The sequence below is a fragment of the Anarrhichthys ocellatus genome, unplaced genomic scaffold, assembly GCF_004355925.1.
Source record: "Anarrhichthys ocellatus isolate YVR2014 unplaced genomic scaffold, GSC_Weel_1.0 scaffold5, whole genome shotgun sequence".
NCBI lineage: Eukaryota > Metazoa > Chordata > Actinopteri > Perciformes > Anarhichadidae > Anarrhichthys > Anarrhichthys ocellatus.
In genome coordinates, this window is record NW_022280035.1 from 9638454 (window position 1) to 9657909 (window position 19456).

Here is a 19456-nt window from a genome sequence, read left to right on the forward strand (position 1 = left end):
GTGTGTGTGTGTGTGTGTGTGTGTGTGTGTGTGTGTGTGTGTGTGTGTGTGTGTGTGTGTGCTTGTTTATCTGTGTGTCTAAGGATGAAAGCTGATTGGGCCCCTGAGGAGAGGCATTTTAAAGTATTGCCAGCAAAATATACTTCAAGTTTTAAAAGTGGAAGTACTTAATAGGCAGAAAATGTCAGCCATGATATTATATTTTTATTATCTAATTATAAAAAAGGAACTTTTTTTAACATACTACACTTTAAACCCTAATCCTAGGGCTGTGGTTAAAGTATAGTATGTATCAATAGTCAAAACAAAATAACTAGTAAAGCTAAAGTGGAATAAAAAGTACAATAATTTAATAAATTAAAAAGTATAAAGTACCATAATGGTAACACTTAAGTTAAGTTCAAGAACCTAAAAGCTGTATTGAGGAACATTACTGAGGTACAATTAATTACACCACTTAAGCATGTGCGTATGTTTACAGGATGGTCACACGTTGGCAGCAAATGTAAACACACCCAGAGGAACACAAACTAATCTGGGATAAGTTTACAGAGTACAAATAAATGGGATCTGGGACACAGTAAATCTGAGATACGTATATCTAAAGTACAAACTGCCCTCCCCAGCTCCCTGTAACCCTCACTGGTGCCTCTAATCACTGAAGCCCAGCAGGAGGCAGCAATAACACGGACTCCATGACATGGAATAGAGGCGCTCCACTAACCAGAACCAGCACACTGCAGTTTACTTTATCGTTAAGCAATTTACTTTTCACTCTGCGTCAGTCCCTCTCTGTATATTTTTCCACACACCTCTGCAGAGGTACATGATGAATACATTTCTCTACAAGTACCTCAGTGTGGATTTAATTATTAAAGGTCTGCAGAATAAAATAGATTCCAACCACAGGCAGGAGTCTTGTTTCATGGTTAATAACCTCTGCCCTTTAAGGTCTCAGCACCTGCTGTGGTAGCGGAGTTCAGTCTCAAGCTGAATTTGTTTCCACTCTCTTGTCTATGCCGTGCTGAAGAAAGCTTTTAAGATGGAGGACCAGCTAATAAGCCCGCAGTGCCAATGGGAAGACCGCTGCTGTCGCCACTAATGAGGTCAAGTGTCAGGTGTCAAATAGATTCTAGTCAGAAGTCAAGCGAGGGCTCGGAGTGCTGCCTAGCTCCATTTTAACTTCACTCAAAACTCTTTCTCTCTTCACATTATCTCTCTGTCCCTCTTTGGACAAGATTTTGTGTTTTACAGTTTCCATTTTTGATTAAAACATCTCGTAATTTCTTCAGTCAAAACTTCCCCTGAATTTATTTTCCCAATTTCAGATTTCTACGTAGACTTTCACATAGTCATCCATTCATACAGTGAAACTCCAAGTTGAATTTCCCGTCTTTCTTCAAGAATTTTTTCCATCAGTTTTCCCTGAAACTCCCACTGTGGTTCACAAGGATCCAAGGGAGCAAAGAAAACAACGCCACTGGAATTCACTATATTTAAACAACAGGCACGCGCACACACACACACACACACCACCACCACCATAGACACACATTCAGACATACGTACACAAACAGACACATACAGGCACGCAGTTGCCCTCAAGCTGTCCCTCACAAGCCTGCTCATCTAAGTACACAAGGTCAGCTGTCATAACTTCTGTGATATGTGTGGTATGTGTGTGTGGGGGGGGGGAGACAGAAAGAAAGAAAGAAAGAAAGAAAGAAGGAAAGAAAGAAAGAAGGAAAGAAAGATAAAAAGCTGATCATTCTAAACGTCAGCCAAAGACACTGAAAAAAGTACAGATTTTAAACACATTGTTAATCACAAAGTACAGATTTTTCACACATTTGTGTGTGAAATGATAATAAGTGTTCAGAATTTCAAACAATACCAGTCTACCCTCTTGTGGCTGATGGAGGAACTTCAGATCATTATTTTTTAAATCAGTAGCTATGGATGGATGGATGGATGGATGGATGGACGGACGGATGGATGGATGGATGGATGATAGATAGATAGATGGATGGATGGATGGATGGATGGATGGATGGACGTACTTGAGATGATTCCAGGCGTGGGTAGTGATGCCTTGCTCATGCAGCAGGTTGTGACTCAGTTCCAGCACTCTCAAATGGACATAGCCCCTCACTGCCTCCTCTGTCACCTCTTCAATCAGATTTCCATTCATCTCCAGCTCCTACGCAAAAAGAAAGACAGAAAGACAGGGACATAAATGATTGTCTTCATGTCAGTGTCTGGCTCTCTGATAGACCCTGAGTACTATTCTGAATCCCAGCTGCCTCCTTTGGCTGAACCTAACACTTTAAGGAGAAGGATTTTGCCCACAAGATTCAGTAAAGTGATATCAGTGCACCTGAAGAGAGGGGGGGAGGCCCAGGGGGAGGGAACGGAAGCGGTTGTTGTCCAACTGGAGGCCCAGAAGTCTCTCTAGCGGTCTGAAGGCTAGAGGTGACACACTGCCCTCATGGAGAGTGTTCTCCTTAAGCTCCAGATTCAACAGGTTCATCAAACCTAGAGGGGAATACTAAATTACATTATTTTCCATACAAGACGTTTCTCTTCCATGTACACAGACACAACTCCTACCTTTGAAGCTGTGAGGGCTGAGTGCACTGAGCTTGTTGTTGCTAATCTTGAGCTCCTCCAGAGATGGCGGCAGTGCTGGGATGCTGGTAAACTGGTTGCCATCTAGGTTCAGCTTCTTCAGAAAGGTCAAGTTCTGCATGACACGAAGCAAAGAGAGGGGTGAAACTTCATAATCCATAATTTTCTATCCCAACTTGCCGGGAAGGTCACAATCACAGAGTTCACAGAAATACACCAAATCTATGCATCTCTTCCATGTCATCTATCATGTTGTATTTTTAGCAAAGCCACGCTGCAGTGGCTCTTCAGTTAGAGCCATTGTGGTTGATCTGTGTCAACTAAAAGCAGTGGACTGAATCTTTCGCAGGATTCTTCAAGCCAGTTCATCAGTCCTCTGTCATTACTGTGGATGTGAGCAAAAAATGAAAAAAAAAACTTTTATTTTCCACGTCATTTTGCTGCAGCTGTTTTCCAACAGGTCTGACCAGCCAATCGTGGGAGACTATACTGGTGGTGGAGCATAATGATTGGTCAGAGTGTGGCGGGCTGCCTCGGTGTGGTCAGGATCTGAGTTTGGCCTGTGGTCATTTAGAGGTTAGACCAGAGCTTATTCTTAGAAAGGATTAGTTAATGCAATTTTCAATGCTCTTTTATTACTGTAATGATACAGGATACAGCCTGCTTTTTATTTTAATTAGATGCAAAGTGTGTTATAAAAGCCATTCACATTCAGCAGGCTGCATATTCTTCACAAGAAGGAGCTTTTTTTGAGTCAGACCAAATCTACACAGGCTTACCTACGCCACCCATAGGAAAGGAGAATAATAGTATCTGCAGTTTAAACCTGCAGGTGAAGACATGTCAGTGTTGCCTGCTTTTTGCTATATATCTTTGTTGAGGATTGATATTTAACACTTAAAGGTGCATAATACCAGATTGGGAGTATTTTTGATTGCCTCTCAACACAGTGACGGCTCGTAGCTAATGGTGCAAATCGCGCGCAAACTATGTCAAAAGTGCTCACAGAGTTAATAGTGTTTACTTGAGGGGGAATCGGAGGATGGGTGCTTGGATTCTACGATGTGTTGGAGACAGTGTTATCAACTGTAACCGCCATATGAGAGCAGTGCAGAGTGGCGGCCCTGAACTAACCGGTGGGGCAGGCTCACATGCATAAACATGCACTAAAAGCATGTGCGGGCTGGCATGGCTATGTCACCAAAGCAAGGAGAAGGTCAGATAAGAACACGAGCAGAGGGAGAGTGACTTCATTCTCTGCTCAGGTAGACGTTACTACACCGTATCTTTACATAGTAAATAGTTGTCTGCTGCTATATTAATGGTCTGAAGACCGTGTTTTATATTATCTGTTCCTAAAAATAGAATTGCAAATCAGCTCATAGCTCTTAATCATAATATATTAGCTACAAGAGGTTTTGAACAAATGTATAATTTTTTTTATCTATCTTGGCATAAAAAAGCTTTTTCAGACACTTGACCATCAGACAAGAGAGCAAGTGTTAACTGATTTTATTAACACTTAAGTTTAAAGCTTCCTCTGGGCTTTGCCTCTCCTTCTTTGGTTTTTCTCTTTTGGACAAATACATTCATTCAAAACAGAAAAGACAACAGTTGTAACACTCCCTTGCCCGTTGGTAGAGCAGAGCCGGCTGGACTTGTACTTCTGGTCTGGAGCTGCGGGTTTGCGACTGCTGGCACTGCAGAAGCTCTGCAGTTTGATTTCATTGGATGAGTCTGGTTTTGGGTTGCATAACATCAATGTGACACTGTGTGCCCTTTTGCATTTGTATCATACGTACACTATGTAACACGTACCTTCAATTGAACCCGAACATAGTAGTGAGATGTCCATTCAAGCACAATTAAACATGCAGAGTACAACTGTATGGGTGTGATGTACTTGCAGAAGAGGCTATTAGACTGGACTGTTGAGACCGACAGTGAAGAAGAGAGGTGTTACTCACCGACAGGGGGTGTTGGCTGAACGACTCATCATCCAGTTTGTTTTTGCTCAGGTCCAGTGTGTCCAGGTTCGGCACACCAGAGAAAACGTGTGGACTGACGATTCTGATGTTATTCTCTTTGAAAATAAATCACATGGTATGTTATATACTGTATATATACGTATATACGTACACATATATGTAGAAGAAGCATATAATATGGCTTGTACAGCCATTTCACATGAGCGTCAAAATCACTTGACTCACAGGTCACATAATGTTGACATATCTGTGCTGGAACTTTTGTTTTGATACAAACAATATAATCAGTCAATGTACTTCGTTATTTTAGTTTTCAGTTTAATGGTTCACCATCTTAACCTATACTGTTCTTGCCAAATACTATGTACTAAGTGGTTATAATTGTTAAAAGAAGAAGAATTCATGGCTAGTGGCATCAAAGTTGGAATTAGAACTACTGGAAAACTTAATGAATAAGCTGATTTAATAATAAACCAGTTCAATTGTAATCAATATCACTGCTATATTAGTTTTTATAGAGTTCACTCTAATTTGCACCATCCCCCCAACATGGCTTATTTCATGTGATGCATCCGCCGCCGCCACCACAACACACGCACACACGCACACACACACACACCTGCCATGTCCAGATTTGTGGCTAGTGGGTTGTGGATGATTGGCAGGAGAGTCATGCCGACGCCCCTGCAGCTGATTTCTCTGTCAGCAGTCTGACACTCGCTGAGAGGAGACTCTGTAGTGCTGGAGTGAGTTTCTGTTTGATTGCTGGGAGCCTCAGTTTCCTCTTCTTCTTCCTCTTCCTCTTCCACTACTACTTCTTCTTCTTCTTCCTCCTCCTCCTCCTCCTCCTCCTCCTCCTCTTCCTCTTCCTGACACAAAAGATTAAATAATAAATGATATGACAAACAATTGCTTCATGAATGATTCAATTAACTGAAGTAAAAACAACAAAAATCAAACCTCTTCCTCCTCCTCCTCGTCATCATCGTCATCATCATCATCATCGTCGTCATCGTCGTCATCGTCGTCATCATCGTCATCTTCTTCTTCTCCCTCCTCCTCTTGTGCTTTCCCTTGATCCATAAGCCGTTGTTTATCAGCATGAAGCTCCTTAAGTGCAGCAATAAGAGCGCTGGTTTCCTCCTCTCCTTTTACAGGCTTTCTCCAGCCCGTCAGGGGTTGCCCAAGTCCTGCCTGCAATAAGCATCCGGAAGTCACTGACACGTTTCAACAAAGGAACAAATCAACGTATGTGGATGCCCCATTTTTATTTATTCATAAATATGTATTTCTGTGTCCACATGGTAGAACAAGTGCCATACTATTCTATACGCAGTGGCCTCCACAGTAGCTGCGTGTTTCCTTTTCCCCCAAGCACCTCTTCTTCTTCTACCAGCCTCCAGCTTTCTGAACTCAACTCCTTGATGCTCCCGCTCCTTCTCTGCCTCCATTTGGAGACGTTCATCCTCAGTCTCTTCTTCACCATTCACAAAGCCGAGCAGAAAAAGACAATTAATAGACATAAAGAAATCAAAATAATAACTGAGCTTTTCACTCAGCATTGTATGCTTAGTTATGTAAAAGTATTTCAGTTATTAAAGCATTTATTAGCCAAGATCATGCAGACAGAAACAGGCAGCATTTGAAAGGTTAGAACTCTCATCTTACCAGAAGGGAGGGCTACACTTGAAGCATATGTATCCAACAAGGTCACTCCTGTATCAATTCCTGGTGGATGAACTGCTGCTGTTTCTAAGTCAGGTGTCTCAAAAGAGGTTTCCAAGTATGCATCCATGTCATGCAAAGAGTTACGGCCTTGTCCTGATAAAGCTGTGCCACAGAGGCAAATGAACGTGATCCATGTCCTTGGCATTTGCATTGTTAAAAGTTGTATCAGTTAAAGCTGTTTCACTTGGAGAGAGAAGTCCAAAATGTTTAGGTCTTCAGGGCTGAAGCGAGGATGAAGCAAATCCACAGAGAGTTCAGATGGTAATGCCAAAGGGAAGAAACTCAGTGAGTAACGGTTGACCTGAGAGTTTACACGAGAGGATACATCACTGTAAAGACTTGTAGCAAAAGCTGTGGAGCACCTTCTCTGTTGTGAGTCAGCCAAAAGCAATACTAAACCACAGTGCACATGCCCCCAACTCAGAGTGAATGCTGAAATGAGAGGAAGAAGGGAAGGAATATCTCGGAGGCGGAGAGGTCAAAAAATAAACTCTCACATTGTTAATGAAGGCTTGTTCATCGCACCATAAAATACACAGACCCGCCCTGCTCCTCCTTGTCTCCTCACTGTCTGCTAACATTTGGTGGAAGGCATAAAATAGAAACTTCAACACAATAAGTTTCATATGACTCTATGTTATGACTATGTTAGAATCGATGTTAGAATCATATTATGACTAATATGATTCTAGTCAGACATTATGACACATGAATTTGTGATCCTGTCATGTCTGTGTTTTTCTCCTGACTGAATCAGACTGACCTTCGGCCTTTCCCAAACAAGAAACAGGGTTGGTAGAAAGTTCAGGTCGGAGTCAAACGCTAGCATCTATGTATGAAAATAAACACGTCCATCTTTACCTACACACAATATTATCTGTACGCACATACGCTGTGATGCTCACACATGTAGTCTGGAGTTTGTACATCCCCACACACTCACAGCTGAGCCAAGCAGGTGCCACTGGCTGAGTGTTGAGCCAAACTGGGATTTTCGCTGTGGGGTGAAACCTGCTGACAAACCCACTTTATTTGCTCAGTAACTAACCACACATACTCAGACTAAATCTGTCAGCATGTGTGTGCATGTTCTCATGTCCTCGACAACAGCCTCTGTGATTAACACGGCCTGAAATATGAACATTTCTGATGATATCGGTTAACTCAATTTTATGTATTAATTCTGGTCGGTTTAGTTTTTCTGCACTTGAAGCTCAGCTGATGAGGCAGAGACGGAAGAATCCAGACTATTCCAAATGGCACATTGGACAACTAACGGTAAACTGTGAAACACTGAGGTCCTGACGTGCTCTTCCAAGGTAAATAGTTGTGTCCAAAAACTATCAATTTAAACCTCGACAGGAACGTGCAGTAATCCACTGACCACACATTCAACCCCTTCCTTAACCTCAGTGTGACAACACCCTGGGTTAACAATTTCCACTGCAGAGAATGGTGCAGAGGCCTATGATTCATGAAACGTAAACACTTAAGCTTTTACTTCGGGTCCAGTGACTGGTTTGAGACACTAGAGAGTTTTACTATCTCTGTGACCGGCTGTCCATTCTTCACTACCTTGTTTTCTTACTCAGAATAAAAGGTGTCCGACAGTCTGGACACTGCCAGCTCTACAACATGTATGACGGGTATCTGTAAAAGCCACATGTCGCAAACACTCAACCGTAAAACCAGACCAGGACTCTGAACCCACGCTAGCAGCTTTGTGAGATTGCACTTTGGTACAATGGTGCTTACAGCTAAACGCCTGTCAGCATGCTAAATTTTTGCAGGTATGTTTACCATGCTCGCCATAGCAGTTTGCAGTGTTGGCATGCAAACACTTGTTAGACATCAGTAAAAGATGAGGCTGAAGGGAATGGGTGCGTTTTGAAACTAGTATGTCATATTTAACTGCATGATGGGAACATTTCTCTTAAAACCACAGCGACAGACCAAAAATGTCAATCACACGGTGGAGCTAGCAGAAAAGTCCGGGGATCAAAGTTATTAGCAACCTTGTGTGGGAACCATGAATAGCTGTACAAAATTTGATGCCAATTCATCGAGGAGATGTTGACACAGATGGGTGAAAACTACAACATGCTAGTAGTGCTAGATCAGAAGTCGGCGGATCGATTACGTCATTAGGTGTCATTCTTTGGGCACCGTGAATATCTGTGCAAAACTGCATTGTGATCCATCCACTAGCTACGGTATTTTAGTCTTTACCAAAGAGGCACTGACATTGCCCACTCATAGAAACACTACTAGCAAAAGCAGGGGGGAAAAAAAACAAAAAAACTCAAAACACAAGACTGAGTTAAATCTTTAATTCAGCACAACACAAGTACAACGGGATGACACAAGTGCCCTGGAACACCAGGAACTTTGTGTGATGCCCATGTGGCCAGAACACAGAAAAGATGTCAAACTGCTCACAGCAAACTGGTTTAAGCATCAAAAGACTACAAATCGGATCTAGTCACTAAGATTTATGACAAACGGTAACAGTGTTTGGTGAAGAAAAAGGGAGGCAAGAATGCCAGACAAGTGAGCGGACATGCGGTATGGTTGTAAAGAAAGGATTCGAACGCAAAACAGAAGTAGTGGCCTGAATGGATCAGAACCGGGTCTGCTGCTTGTATGTTTTTAAAATCTGTCAACATAACACATTTACAGTATTCAGTGATGTTTTGTCTGAGCTACTTTAACACATAAGAGGATACAAGAAAGGAATGTTGCAGAGGAACCCGTCGGGAGAAGAGGGTACTACATGCTAGGCTTTGACAATCCTATTCCCATCCCTCACAATCTGTGGTAGCGACAACAATACCGGGTGAGCACACTGCACAGAAGTTAACAGGTCTTCACGAGAACAGGCCAGTTAGCTGCGAGTTGGGTAGAAAGTTGGTTGTAACGGAGCAGAGCGGCAAGCGAGAGGTACTCTGCCGTCCTTAGTTTGCAAAGGTCTGACGCACGGCGTTGGCAATGTGCTTGGCGCTGATGCCAAAGAGGTCGAGCATCTCTTGGGGCTTTCCGCTGTGGGGAACGCCGGTCACTGCCAGCCGGGTCACAACGATGCCAGGCTCTTGGCCCACTGCTGACAGCACTGCTTCACCAAGACCACCTGGACAGAGGAGACAGACCATCAGCTCAAGCCACCAAGTGATGACATGATAATGCCCTCTTAATAGACTCTGGTAGATCGAGAAAAATCTCTGCATAAAAAAACACCGCCACTAAGAAACTCTGCTCATTGGTAGATGACTAGAGAACCCTGCAACAGCACAAAAACAGAACACAACCTACCCTCCTTGTAGTGGTCCTCCACAGTGATGATCTGTCCCTTTGTGGCTCTGGCACTGGCCAGAATGGTAGCGGCATCCAAGGGCTTGATGGTGAATGGGTCAATTACGCGGATGTTCTTCCCTATAGGTATTCATTAGATTGTTACTTTGGGAAATGTTTATTAGACCATACTAGCTAACCTAGAGACTGATAACTTGTATCCCCTGAATTACCAAACATAAGAGATGTGGATGAATGTTATGAATAGTCAGCTTCAATACCTACATCTATCCACTAGAGGGCAATGCAAGCTTACCTTCACTGGCCAGCACATCAGCAGCAGCAAGGGCCTCATGCAGAGTAATACCAGCTCCAATCACAGTTACACAATCACTGGCAGACTGCCGCACAACCTGGTAAAGTAGACATTTATTCATATACAGTCATTTTTCTGGTGTTTCTTCAGATCTTTTGTTGCTACTGGCTACTTGGTGCACAAGTGAGTAAAAATCATTGTATTGATCATTACCTTGGCTGTGCCCACTTCAAACTTCTCATCTGGAGAGTAGAGGACTGCAGTTTCTGGTCTACTGGTACGGATGAAACAGATACCCTGAGAATATAGAGTGATGAGTTACCACATGAGAACTCCCGTCACTGTGAAGACTGGATTACTGGACAAACTCTACCACAAGGTGGCCTACCAACCTTGGTGTTGGCTGACAGCTCAACGGCTCTCTCTGTGGACACTGCATCACTGGGGTAAAACACAGTACATGTTGGAATGGCACGGAACATGGCCAAGTCCTCGAGGGCCATCTGGGAAGGACCATCCTCACCTGAAAGCAGAATAAGATCAGTCGGGGGGCCGGGTACACTCACCCCCATAAAAAATAAAATAAATAAAGCTAGTGACGCTTTAGCAGAAGGCTTACCGATGGAGACTCCGCAGTGGGACCCCACCAGGTTGACATTGGACTGGGAGATGGCTCCCATACGGATATGGTCATAGGCTCTAGAGAAAAAGGCAGCAAACGTGCTGGCGAATGCAACTGTGCGGTCTCGTGTGGCACAGCCAATGGCCACGCTTACCTGTAGCAGTAAGTAGAGATTGGTATTAAGGGTTAGTCTTAATGACAGCATATCAGATAAGGCATGGAGAGAGTAGTAGGAGCCTTGGATTTTAATGTTGGAGAATATAAATAGTAACAGATTAGACCTAGTCGGAGCAGATTATGGCCGTGAAGAGTTAAATGGGAGCTAAATGTATCCCCCTTTCATAAATTGGAGGTAAAGAGTGAAATATTGTGTACCATGTTCTGCTCAGCGATGAAGCACTCAATGTAGCGGTCAGGGAAGGCCTTCCTGAACATATCTGAGAAGGTGGAGTTTTTGGTGTCTCCATCGAGGGCCACCACTCTCTGGCTTGCTTGGCCCAGCTTGACCAGTGCAGTGCCGTATGCACGCCGTGTTGCCATCTGACAGGACAGGAAGGAATGGGTGACTACAGATTAACACAACAAAACAATCTACACTTTCCATGACTTGTTAAAATGAGCTTTCCATACATTACTACACAGGATTCAAGCGTCCCTATAAATGTAATCAATTACATTAGGCGGCGTTCAATAGGAGCACAAGTAAAAAGGTACCTTGTCTCCCTTTTTGTATGCTGGGGGTGAAGGCAGAGAGATGGTGCTGAGGTCTGCGGGTGCCGTGTCTTCTTTGGGCAGCTCAGGGCACAGGGTCTTGTTGGGGACCTGGATCAGAGCCCGCAGGTCTTTCAGGACGTCCTCCACCCTGTCCTTGGGGATGGGCTTTCCATGCCAGTTATCAAGATCTTCAATATCTACAGCAAAGAGATAAATGAGTCAGAATCAAATTCAGAGAATCAAATAGCTCAGTAAATAAAACAGTCACCACATGAACTCCACACTTACTTTTGAGTCCTTTGCCCTTTAACGTCTTGGCTACAATGCAAGTGGGTTTGTCCTTCACCTGCTGAGCCTGCCAGAAAGCTTTGCACAGCTCCTCCACGTCGTGTCCATCCACAACGTAAGTGTTCCACCTGCAAAAACATCAGTTGCATGCAGACACATTACAGCAAATATTAACCCAAAACACAGTCTGTATTGACTTCTGAACCAACACGTTAAGCATTACGCTCATCGCCTGGAAGAAGGGAGCAGAGAGAGAAAGACAAGAGGCCACAGGAGGGGAGACATGTGGAACACCAATGTGTGAGAGTTGGACAAGTAACATTTCAACCCAAGGAAGCTTTTGAAGAATATCAGAAGGTCCCAATTATATACAAATATATGACATTAAAGGTTATGTTTATGTTAATGTGTATTTGGCACTGACCCAAAGGCTTCGCAGCGCTTGCGGTAAGTCTCCATGTTGTGCTTCAGGGGCGCAGCTTCACTTTGACCGAGCCGATTGACATCCATGATGGCCACCAAGTTGTCCAGCTTGTAGTAGGAGGCAAAGGCCATGGCCTCCCACACTGAGCCCTCTGAACACTCTCCATCTCCCATTATGCAGTACACACGGTATCTACAACACAATGAGGAAAGGAGAAACAGGAAATGATGATCTCCAAACAATGAAGCACATAATACTACATGATTAAAGTCTGTCACGAATACAAACAAACATAACTTCAGTGGAAGCAGCAGTTCATAATATATTTATACTTTTAGATTATCGAGTTATTATTGTTCTTAGAATCACCAACAGCTACTCCCCCACAAAGCTAAATAAATCGTTGCTACTTTTAATATTACTCAGTTGCAGCAGTGCAAGACCTTTTGACCTCACTGCAGGCACCATTCAGGGCGTGATTTAACACAATTACATCTTCACTACTACAGGTTCATCCATTAAATGGATTACAGTGTTTCAGGCATCAGTTTAAAAGAAAGCAGTTACCTGACTGCAAGTCAAGGTATTGCACTGTTAAGAACGGCTCTTTGTTAACCAAATCCCTTGTTGACTCAAATGATTTAACAGGAACTACCCTCAACATGTATGACATTTCAAGAATGACAGAAACAGTCTCGTTGGGAGTATGGAGAGCCCATGTCCTTAAGTAATCTAATTCTAACATGTTGTCCTATAAACAGGATTCAGACTAATGCTGAAGAAAATAAAAAGCAGGTTTAATATAAGCCTTGGAACCTCTTAATGAATATACATATTTTGTATACATGCTCACCCTGATTTGTCAAAATGTTTGCCAGTGTATGCCATCCCACAGGCAGCCCCGAGACCCTGTCCCAGAGATCCAGTAGCCACATCAACAAAGGCCAGTTTCTGATGAATAGAAGAGAGGGAAAACTAAATGTTATACAAGATATAGACAGCCTGACTTGAACATGATAGTGTGTTCTCCAAGGAGACATGAACACCAGAAAGGGGAACGCAGAATTTTGAACTTACTGGTGTGGGGTGCCCCTCCAGGTCAGAGTCAACCTTGCGCAGGTTGACCAGGTCCGACTCCTTCACGAAACCCACCTCTGCCCATGCAGCATACAGGACAGGTGCAGCATGACCCTAGAGACAGCAGGGGGCGGGGGGGGTCTTTAATGACGGTGGTGATGCCACATCACAGGTGAGCTGGCCGACTGAAGGACATTCTCACTCGAAAAAATGCAAGCAAACCTTTGAGAGCACAAAGCGGTCGTTGCATTGGTTGCGAGGGTCCTCTGCTTTGTAGCGCATGGTATTGAAGAAGAGCACAGACATGAGCTCCGCTGCACTGCAGCATGATGTGGGGTGACTGGGGGAGGGAAAAATGGAGACACATCTGGTGAGCACATGGCACAAGAAAAACTCCAGTATCTCAACAAGAAAACAAAATCCACACACACCGTGCACATGCATGCATGTGCTGCTACATTCAGGAATCCTCTCAGTTTTAGTTTGACAATAAGAACAACTCGTGTAATTCCTAAAAAAGGCATCAACAAAGATACATTGACAAAAGATGTAATGCTTGCATTACAATGCAAGCAATTCATATTTTAAAGAGAGCCTTTAATCTTTTGGGATTAGGAAAATAAATCTCGTCAATAGATTGTTAATCTGCAACATGATTTACATCAGTCATGTTTCCACACTTCAACACACTTATAAAAAAAAAAAAAAAAAAAAAGTTAACTTGTGAAACAGTTAGTTGCGGCATAGTGGTCAAAGTATTGCAGTATTCATGTTGGAAAAAAAAAAACCAGGTTACTCAACAGTATCTCTGCTTCCCTATGTGGGTTAATTTATAAATGGCATCATTTCAACCATGCTGGAACACAGTTATCTTATTCAAACAAACACCACGGTCACTGTTAAATTTCATAAGAAAAGAACCCAGTGCTCCGTTTACCCCTTGTCCTTTTGATGAGCGATAACCTGTTGGGAAATAAACTGAATGAAATCAGATGCTCGAGTGCAATGTCCCATGTAGGTCAAATAATGAGAAACAACGTGTGTTGAGTTTTGGGTGTCAAAACTCAAAAACATCCTTTGTTAAAAGGGAGACAACACAGTAAGGACATCCAGGATCTAATCCATTCATGTCCTTGTCAGTTGGCATAAGGAAGTAACAAACAGGTTTACCAACAAACATTTGCTTTTCAAAAGGTTGCAGTTGCGCAAGTAAAAATCACAATGCTGGATATCTTGCAATGTGAATACAATGAAACCGTGGACTGGAAACCATCATTACACATTAATTGCATTTAATTAAGATTAAACGCACAAAACTTTTTAATTGTGGGTGTGTAGTCGGATCTATGGAGAGAGTAGCAGGACAACACAGGGCTGCATGAATAATCTCTAGATGACACAAACTACAAAATCACACCCCGTCAACAAGGAAGCCATTTAAACTATTCCCGCTTGGACTCTGATTCAACCTAGAGTGAATGTGAAGAGGAAGACGTCAGGAAGTCCGACATTTAGGATGAAGCAATACTACAGGTGCCCTTTTGATAGCCACTTTTTTTAAAATCATACTTGACACCAATTTCCTGCAAACAATTGCAACTGGTGTGCATTCCTGCATTTGGCAATTTAGCATGCATCTGCAACTTTAAATTAGAGCTTCAAGCTGACCATGAGATTCCCCGTTCCGCATGGTCATGTGGTTTCTTGTTAGCTAGAAGAAGCAGCGCGGTGCTAATGACAAAGTTTAAATCTAGCAACTGCTTTACTAGAATGCATGGTTTCTCAGACACATTGCAGCGACTGTAACGTCGACACAGGCGCACAAATTGTTAGCTTATGCTAATCTTAGCATAGACTATGCACTATGGACAAATATACCTCACAAAGTAGCTTATTAAAACGTTTATGGAACAGTTCACTTAGCTAATCACTTGCTAGCCGTCTACTGTGGCTGAGTTTCCACCGCGTGAAGGTAATCTCCAGCACGTGCCAACGGGACCCGCAGGTAAAAACGTGCTTCAGATAACGTCACTATCACATTACTATTACAAAGTATTGTATATTTTCTTCGTACGTAGCGGTGTGCTTTTTAAACTCCCTCCAGCGTTACTTTGCATAGTTTACCCGGAGTTAGAGGCGCATGTCGCCTTGATGGAGTTGATCCGGAGCTTATTGGCGATGTCTTTCAGCCCCTGGAGAGTTTTCTCATCGGGTTTGTGGTAGCTAGTCATGGTTCCTGGATTCTATTTTTTTTTTTTTTTTTAGAAAACTGCGTCCGCTTGAGTAGTTCAGTTACTTCAATTACACCGCTGCGTCCCGGGGTCGTAGGTTCAAAGCTGCACAACGCCGCTGGTAAACTGTCCGACGCAAAGCACAACCGAGGAGGAAGAAGCGTCGAGAGGAGGGGGGACTTATGTCTCCTCCACAGCCACGCCCACCTCAGCCAATCATTGGAGGAACCGTCGTGGTACCAGTTGCGCAGGACCTTGTTCCCTGTGCAACTTTCACAAGTCATTTCCACACGTTAACGATATAGATCTGTGGTGACTTCGTTTGTATCATTTAATTTGCAGCCACTGCTTTGAAGACTTAAAAAAGGGGGGCAATATTTTTATTGAGATGGCTTCCTGGTCGTTTGTATGATGTGAGAAATGGAAATATAAATGATAACTTAAGAATTAAACTAATCATCAGAAATAATTGTTTTATTTGAGACAGTGTGCATGTGCTTGAAGATCAGTATAGTCCAGAATACATATGGGGATTTTTCAAATACATGCATGTCGCTGTTCCTTTAAAGCTAAAGCTGGCCGGCTGCCCAACACGGAAATGGTGGATTTTGCCCTCTCATCCTTACTCAGTGAAACACAGGACAGCAACTCAAGATCAAATACTCCCTCATTTCTTATTCCTTGGTTACTGACACATTATCTGCATTTGTTGATGTCAATGGATGCGACCGAAAAAAATATAATTTATTATTTTTATTGTTAGAAAAATAGATAGGCTGTAATAGTGTAAGAACATGACACAAGCAAACCGTGTATATTCACATTCTACAGATACAAAGTGCATCAGACAGATGCCCTTTCAAGATGTAGCCTAATCTACTTTTCACAATCAGTCACCACACCAAGCCTGTGTTTTCAAGGAAGTCAAACACTTCCACATTTTGGCCATCATTGCACATCTTATTGCTCAAATTCCTCTTCGTTTAGTACCTGAAAGGACATGCATGCCATTAAAACAACCAGCAAAAGTGCAGTTTATGTCTGAGCATGCCACAAAGAGAAATAAGATGTTTATCAGCTTTACCATGCTTTTAACCCGGGCCTCAGTCCTCTCCTCAGGTTCGACAAGATCTTTGTCAAGTCGCTCCAGCTGTGGCAGGAGAATCAGTAGACTCAGCCTGTAGTCTGTCATTTCCACCAGAGGATTTTCAGAAAGGACCAAAGCTCGTAGAGTTTTTGACACAAGCGCAAGGCCTTGCACAGCATTCTCATCTAAGATTGCATTGCCTCTAAAAGACAGAGACAGAAGCAAGTGGGATATATAATCTGGGATATATCATTTTATTTGAGGTGTTACTGAATTGATGAAAGACTCTGATCTGTCAACTGTGTACCTGACATTGAGGTATTGGAGACACTTCATGTTGGGGCTGAGGCCATCCAGAGTATCTAGCTTGTTGTCTCGAAGGTGAAGGGTGGTGAGGCGCTCTAACTTCTCTAAACCCTCCAAATGCTGGATAACATTTTGGGCCTGAACGAAGAGCAAGGACACTTACAGGCAATCTGTTCCCTGGGTCATTACATGGGTATTAAGGCTGGTGGTCAGTGATCAACCTCATCCCGTGTGCTAGTGCTATTAATCAAATAATAGTGCTTTTATTACCAGATATAATTCCCGCAGGTTGGGAAGGTTGATGCCATCAGTGGTATCCAATTGGTTTCCCCTCAGCTCCAGAGTTACCAGGTTGGCAAAACAGCCACTCTGAAGACCATTCACTCTCTGAATAGCGTTACCTGCCAGAGACATTGCTAAATGTCATGTCAAGGGCTTTCCAAACATGTTAGGCACAACATATGTGATTAATTGCTGATAAGAATTTGTTATATCCTATATATAGACTGAATGATAACACATGGCATTATATCAAATCTGATCAAATAGATAACTCCTGTGATGTTATTGTGATTTCTCTAATTTCAATTCATAGTGATAGTTAACTCTTCTTCATTTGACAGACTTCACTTTAGGAAATTCAGAATTAGCTTAATGCATCATCAGTCATTCACGTAGTGAACTCGAACACCACTTATCCTGACATAAAACCAACAGCTCAACCTGTAAGATTGAGGCTCTCCAAGGCAGGCCCGACCAGGCCGTCCAGGTCTGATAGCCGGTTCCTTGCAATACTCAGCCATTGCAAGTAGGTCAACTGAGTGAAAGGTTGCCCTTCGAAGCACTCCACTGCATTATTGTCAACCTACAGAGGAAGAAATCAAGATTCAAGATTCACCATCAGTTGGAGTGTCTGATACAGACAGCCCCAGAGACGTCCTTTTTTCTAAATAAAGAAAGAAGAGAGGTCCTTGCCTTCAGCCAGAGCAGCTGGGTGAGCGATGCCAGAGGAGAAAGATCAATAAGGTGGTTGTTGGATACGTCCACAAAACGTAGGTGAGTGTAACTGCTGATTGCAGCAATGTCATTCAGTCCGCTGAGTGGTACAATGATGTCAAAGGGAAAGTCGGTACAAAGAGATTGTTACAATTAATGGCCGATGGCAGCCACTTTGGCTTTGAATGTATTTTTGCCATCTTACTTGTCTTTTAGGTCCACTTTGACAAATGCATGTCCAAGTCCATTTCCTGTTCGGCACAGCAACGAGAGCCCCCGAACTATGGTTTCTTGGGTCAAATGGCAAACCTGTACCTATTAGAAGGGAAGACGTCACAGGATTATGCCGTCAAAATTGGTGGTGGTGCTAACTCACAGGGGAGTAGATGTACAACAGGACCCCATCAGCTCAGACACAAGCCCCTCTACACGATGGAGCTTCAAAACCACCTATGTAACGCTTTAGCCATTAATTGGGTCTCCCTTGTAGAAGTTTCTGTGAAGTATACTTACAAATACTGCAGTAACACTTTTGCATTAAAAGGTACAAATAATATACTTCAGCAATGCTTAACTAATTACCAATGATTTAATGCAGGCTGTATAATAAATTCCTGTTGCTCTCATCGACATATGATTAAGTCACTATGACTTTATATGATTTGTTCACACTTAGATCACCAATTAAGGGATGTTAATTACTAGATATGCTACCAAATTAGCTGGATTCCAGACACAAAAGTTCAGAATCATGTATTTGCTCAGCTGGCAAAATGGGTTTCTTTTATAACCTGGAGAGGGTGGAGCATGAGTTATTTTTTTCAATGTTTTTATGTCAATTATTGTGCAACTTTGAAATATTTAATTGATGAAGTGTGAATAATTGCATAGTCATAGTGACTTGATCACTTTAATCGTGGTGTAATGGCCAAAGCTAAGCATCACTTCAGTAGATTATATGATTTGTACCCTTATAAAGCGTTAATGCCAACTCGTTGTCTACGTTACAAGTGATCTCTCGGGTTAACTAGTTCTACCTTCTCGTCCTCTTCGGCTCCTTGTTGGTGCGCTTCTTCCTCTCCCTCTACATCCGACAAGACTGCATCCTCATCCACCTCAGACATCCTGCTCAATTTAGTTTGTTTTCACAAAAAAATAAAAATAAAAGTAGCGGGTGCAGAGCAGCAGACCTGCTGTTAATTGACAAGCTGTTAACTAACGTAAGTCGAACTGCACCAAGTTTACTGTCGCTAACGTCTGGTAAACTAGTCTACTTTATGCGACTGTTGCGTTCTTCTTTGTAACTTTACCATCATGAAGATACCGAAATATAACGACCAATGTTTACTGAAAGTGACCTGGAGAAGGACCAGTAAACGCTAAAACAAAATGTAGTTCATGTCTGACAACGAACCTCTGTTTGTCGTTTCCAGGGAAACTTAACAGCCGCAACACGAGCACAGGTGTTATAAACGCATTTGATGTGAAAACTCATTCAGGGGTCGACCAACGTGCTGTGCACCAACTGTACAAGACGTATGTAGGTCAAGATCTTGCACTATATTCCTCTTTCTTTAACCGCCGATTTGTAAAAACACGGCTTTAGAAATTTAAAATGTCGAAATATAAGCAACTGTTTTACTGGCTCGCCCATAAAAGATATTCATCATAGATAATCATGAAAATGTTACTCTGAATAATTAACAGGAGCTTGACGAAACGCAGTCACATTTAAACAAAATACAGAAATAAAAAAATAACTT

At 42.6% G+C, this 19456-nt stretch overlaps 3 protein-coding genes across 3 annotated transcripts in view; all 3 read right to left on the bottom strand.

Moving 5' to 3' along the window:
- The window catches only part of LOC116382627 (extracellular matrix protein 2), a gene marked incomplete at its 5' end in the record, with an annotated part of 9962 nt that extends 4311 nt beyond the window's left edge, over positions 1–5651 (bottom strand). The window contains 5 exons of the mRNA XM_031845836.1: positions 2061–2200; positions 2378–2535; positions 2611–2743; positions 4596–4709; positions 5610–5651. Of these exons, the coding sequence (XP_031701696.1) occupies positions 2061–2200; positions 2378–2535; positions 2611–2743; positions 4596–4709; positions 5610–5651 (587 nt within the window). The remainder of the gene's footprint in view (positions 1–2060; positions 2201–2377; positions 2536–2610; positions 2744–4595; positions 4710–5609) is intronic.
- A 3003-nt stretch (positions 5652–8654) lies between these two features.
- Positions 8655–15475, bottom strand: tktb (transketolase b). Its single transcript, XM_031845054.1, has 14 exons — positions 15198–15475; positions 13296–13413; positions 13074–13187; positions 12850–12947; positions 11997–12188; positions 11573–11700; positions 11285–11481; positions 10946–11110; positions 10568–10724; positions 10341–10471; positions 10162–10245; positions 9949–10045; positions 9654–9773; positions 8655–9471 (listed from the first exon to the last, which is right to left on the bottom strand). The coding sequence occupies exons 1-14, from the start codon at positions 15302–15304 to the stop codon at positions 9299–9301; spliced, it is 1881 nt and encodes a 626-aa protein (XP_031700914.1). The 5' UTR covers positions 15305–15475; the 3' UTR covers positions 8655–9298.
- A 569-nt stretch (positions 15476–16044) lies between these two features.
- On the bottom strand, positions 16045–19374 carry lrrc23 (leucine rich repeat containing 23). The gene is made up of 7 exons (XM_031845055.1): positions 18731–19374; positions 17899–18008; positions 17673–17793; positions 17421–17562; positions 16968–17098; positions 16699–16835; positions 16045–16593 (listed from the first exon to the last, which is right to left on the bottom strand). Exons 1-7 carry the CDS (start codon positions 18815–18817, stop codon positions 16272–16274), a joined length of 1050 nt encoding a protein of 349 aa, XP_031700915.1. The 5' UTR covers positions 18818–19374; the 3' UTR covers positions 16045–16271.
- Between the last annotated feature and the right edge of the window lie 82 nt (positions 19375–19456).

What these genes read in the sequence shown, in the direction of transcription:
- lrrc23 (XM_031845055.1), bottom strand. Translation starts at nt 18,817, where the DNA reads ATGTCTGAGGTGGATGAGGATGCAGTCTTGTCGGATGTAGAGGGAGAG. An exon ending in GAGCCGAAGAGGACGAGAAG is followed by an intron (nt 18,009 to 18,730) that starts GTAGAACTAGTT and finishes CCCTTCTAATAG; the next exon opens with GTACAGGTTTGCCATTTGAC. An exon ending in AAAGTGGACCTAAAAGACAA is followed by an intron (nt 17,794 to 17,898) that starts GTAAGATGGCAA and finishes TGTACCACTCAG; the next exon opens with CGGACTGAATGACATTGCTG.
- tktb (XM_031845054.1), bottom strand. Translation starts at nt 15,304, where the DNA reads ATGACTAGCTACCACAAACCCGATGAGAAAACTCTCCAGGGGCTGAAA. An exon ending in CCACTGCGGAGTCTCCATCG is followed by an intron (nt 10,472 to 10,567) that starts GTAAGCCTTCTG and finishes TTCTGCTTTCAG; the next exon opens with GTGAGGATGGTCCTTCCCAG. An exon ending in TTGAAGTGGGCACAGCCAAG is followed by an intron (nt 10,046 to 10,161) that starts GTAATGATCAAT and finishes CTACTTTACCAG; the next exon opens with GTTGTGCGGCAGTCTGCCAG.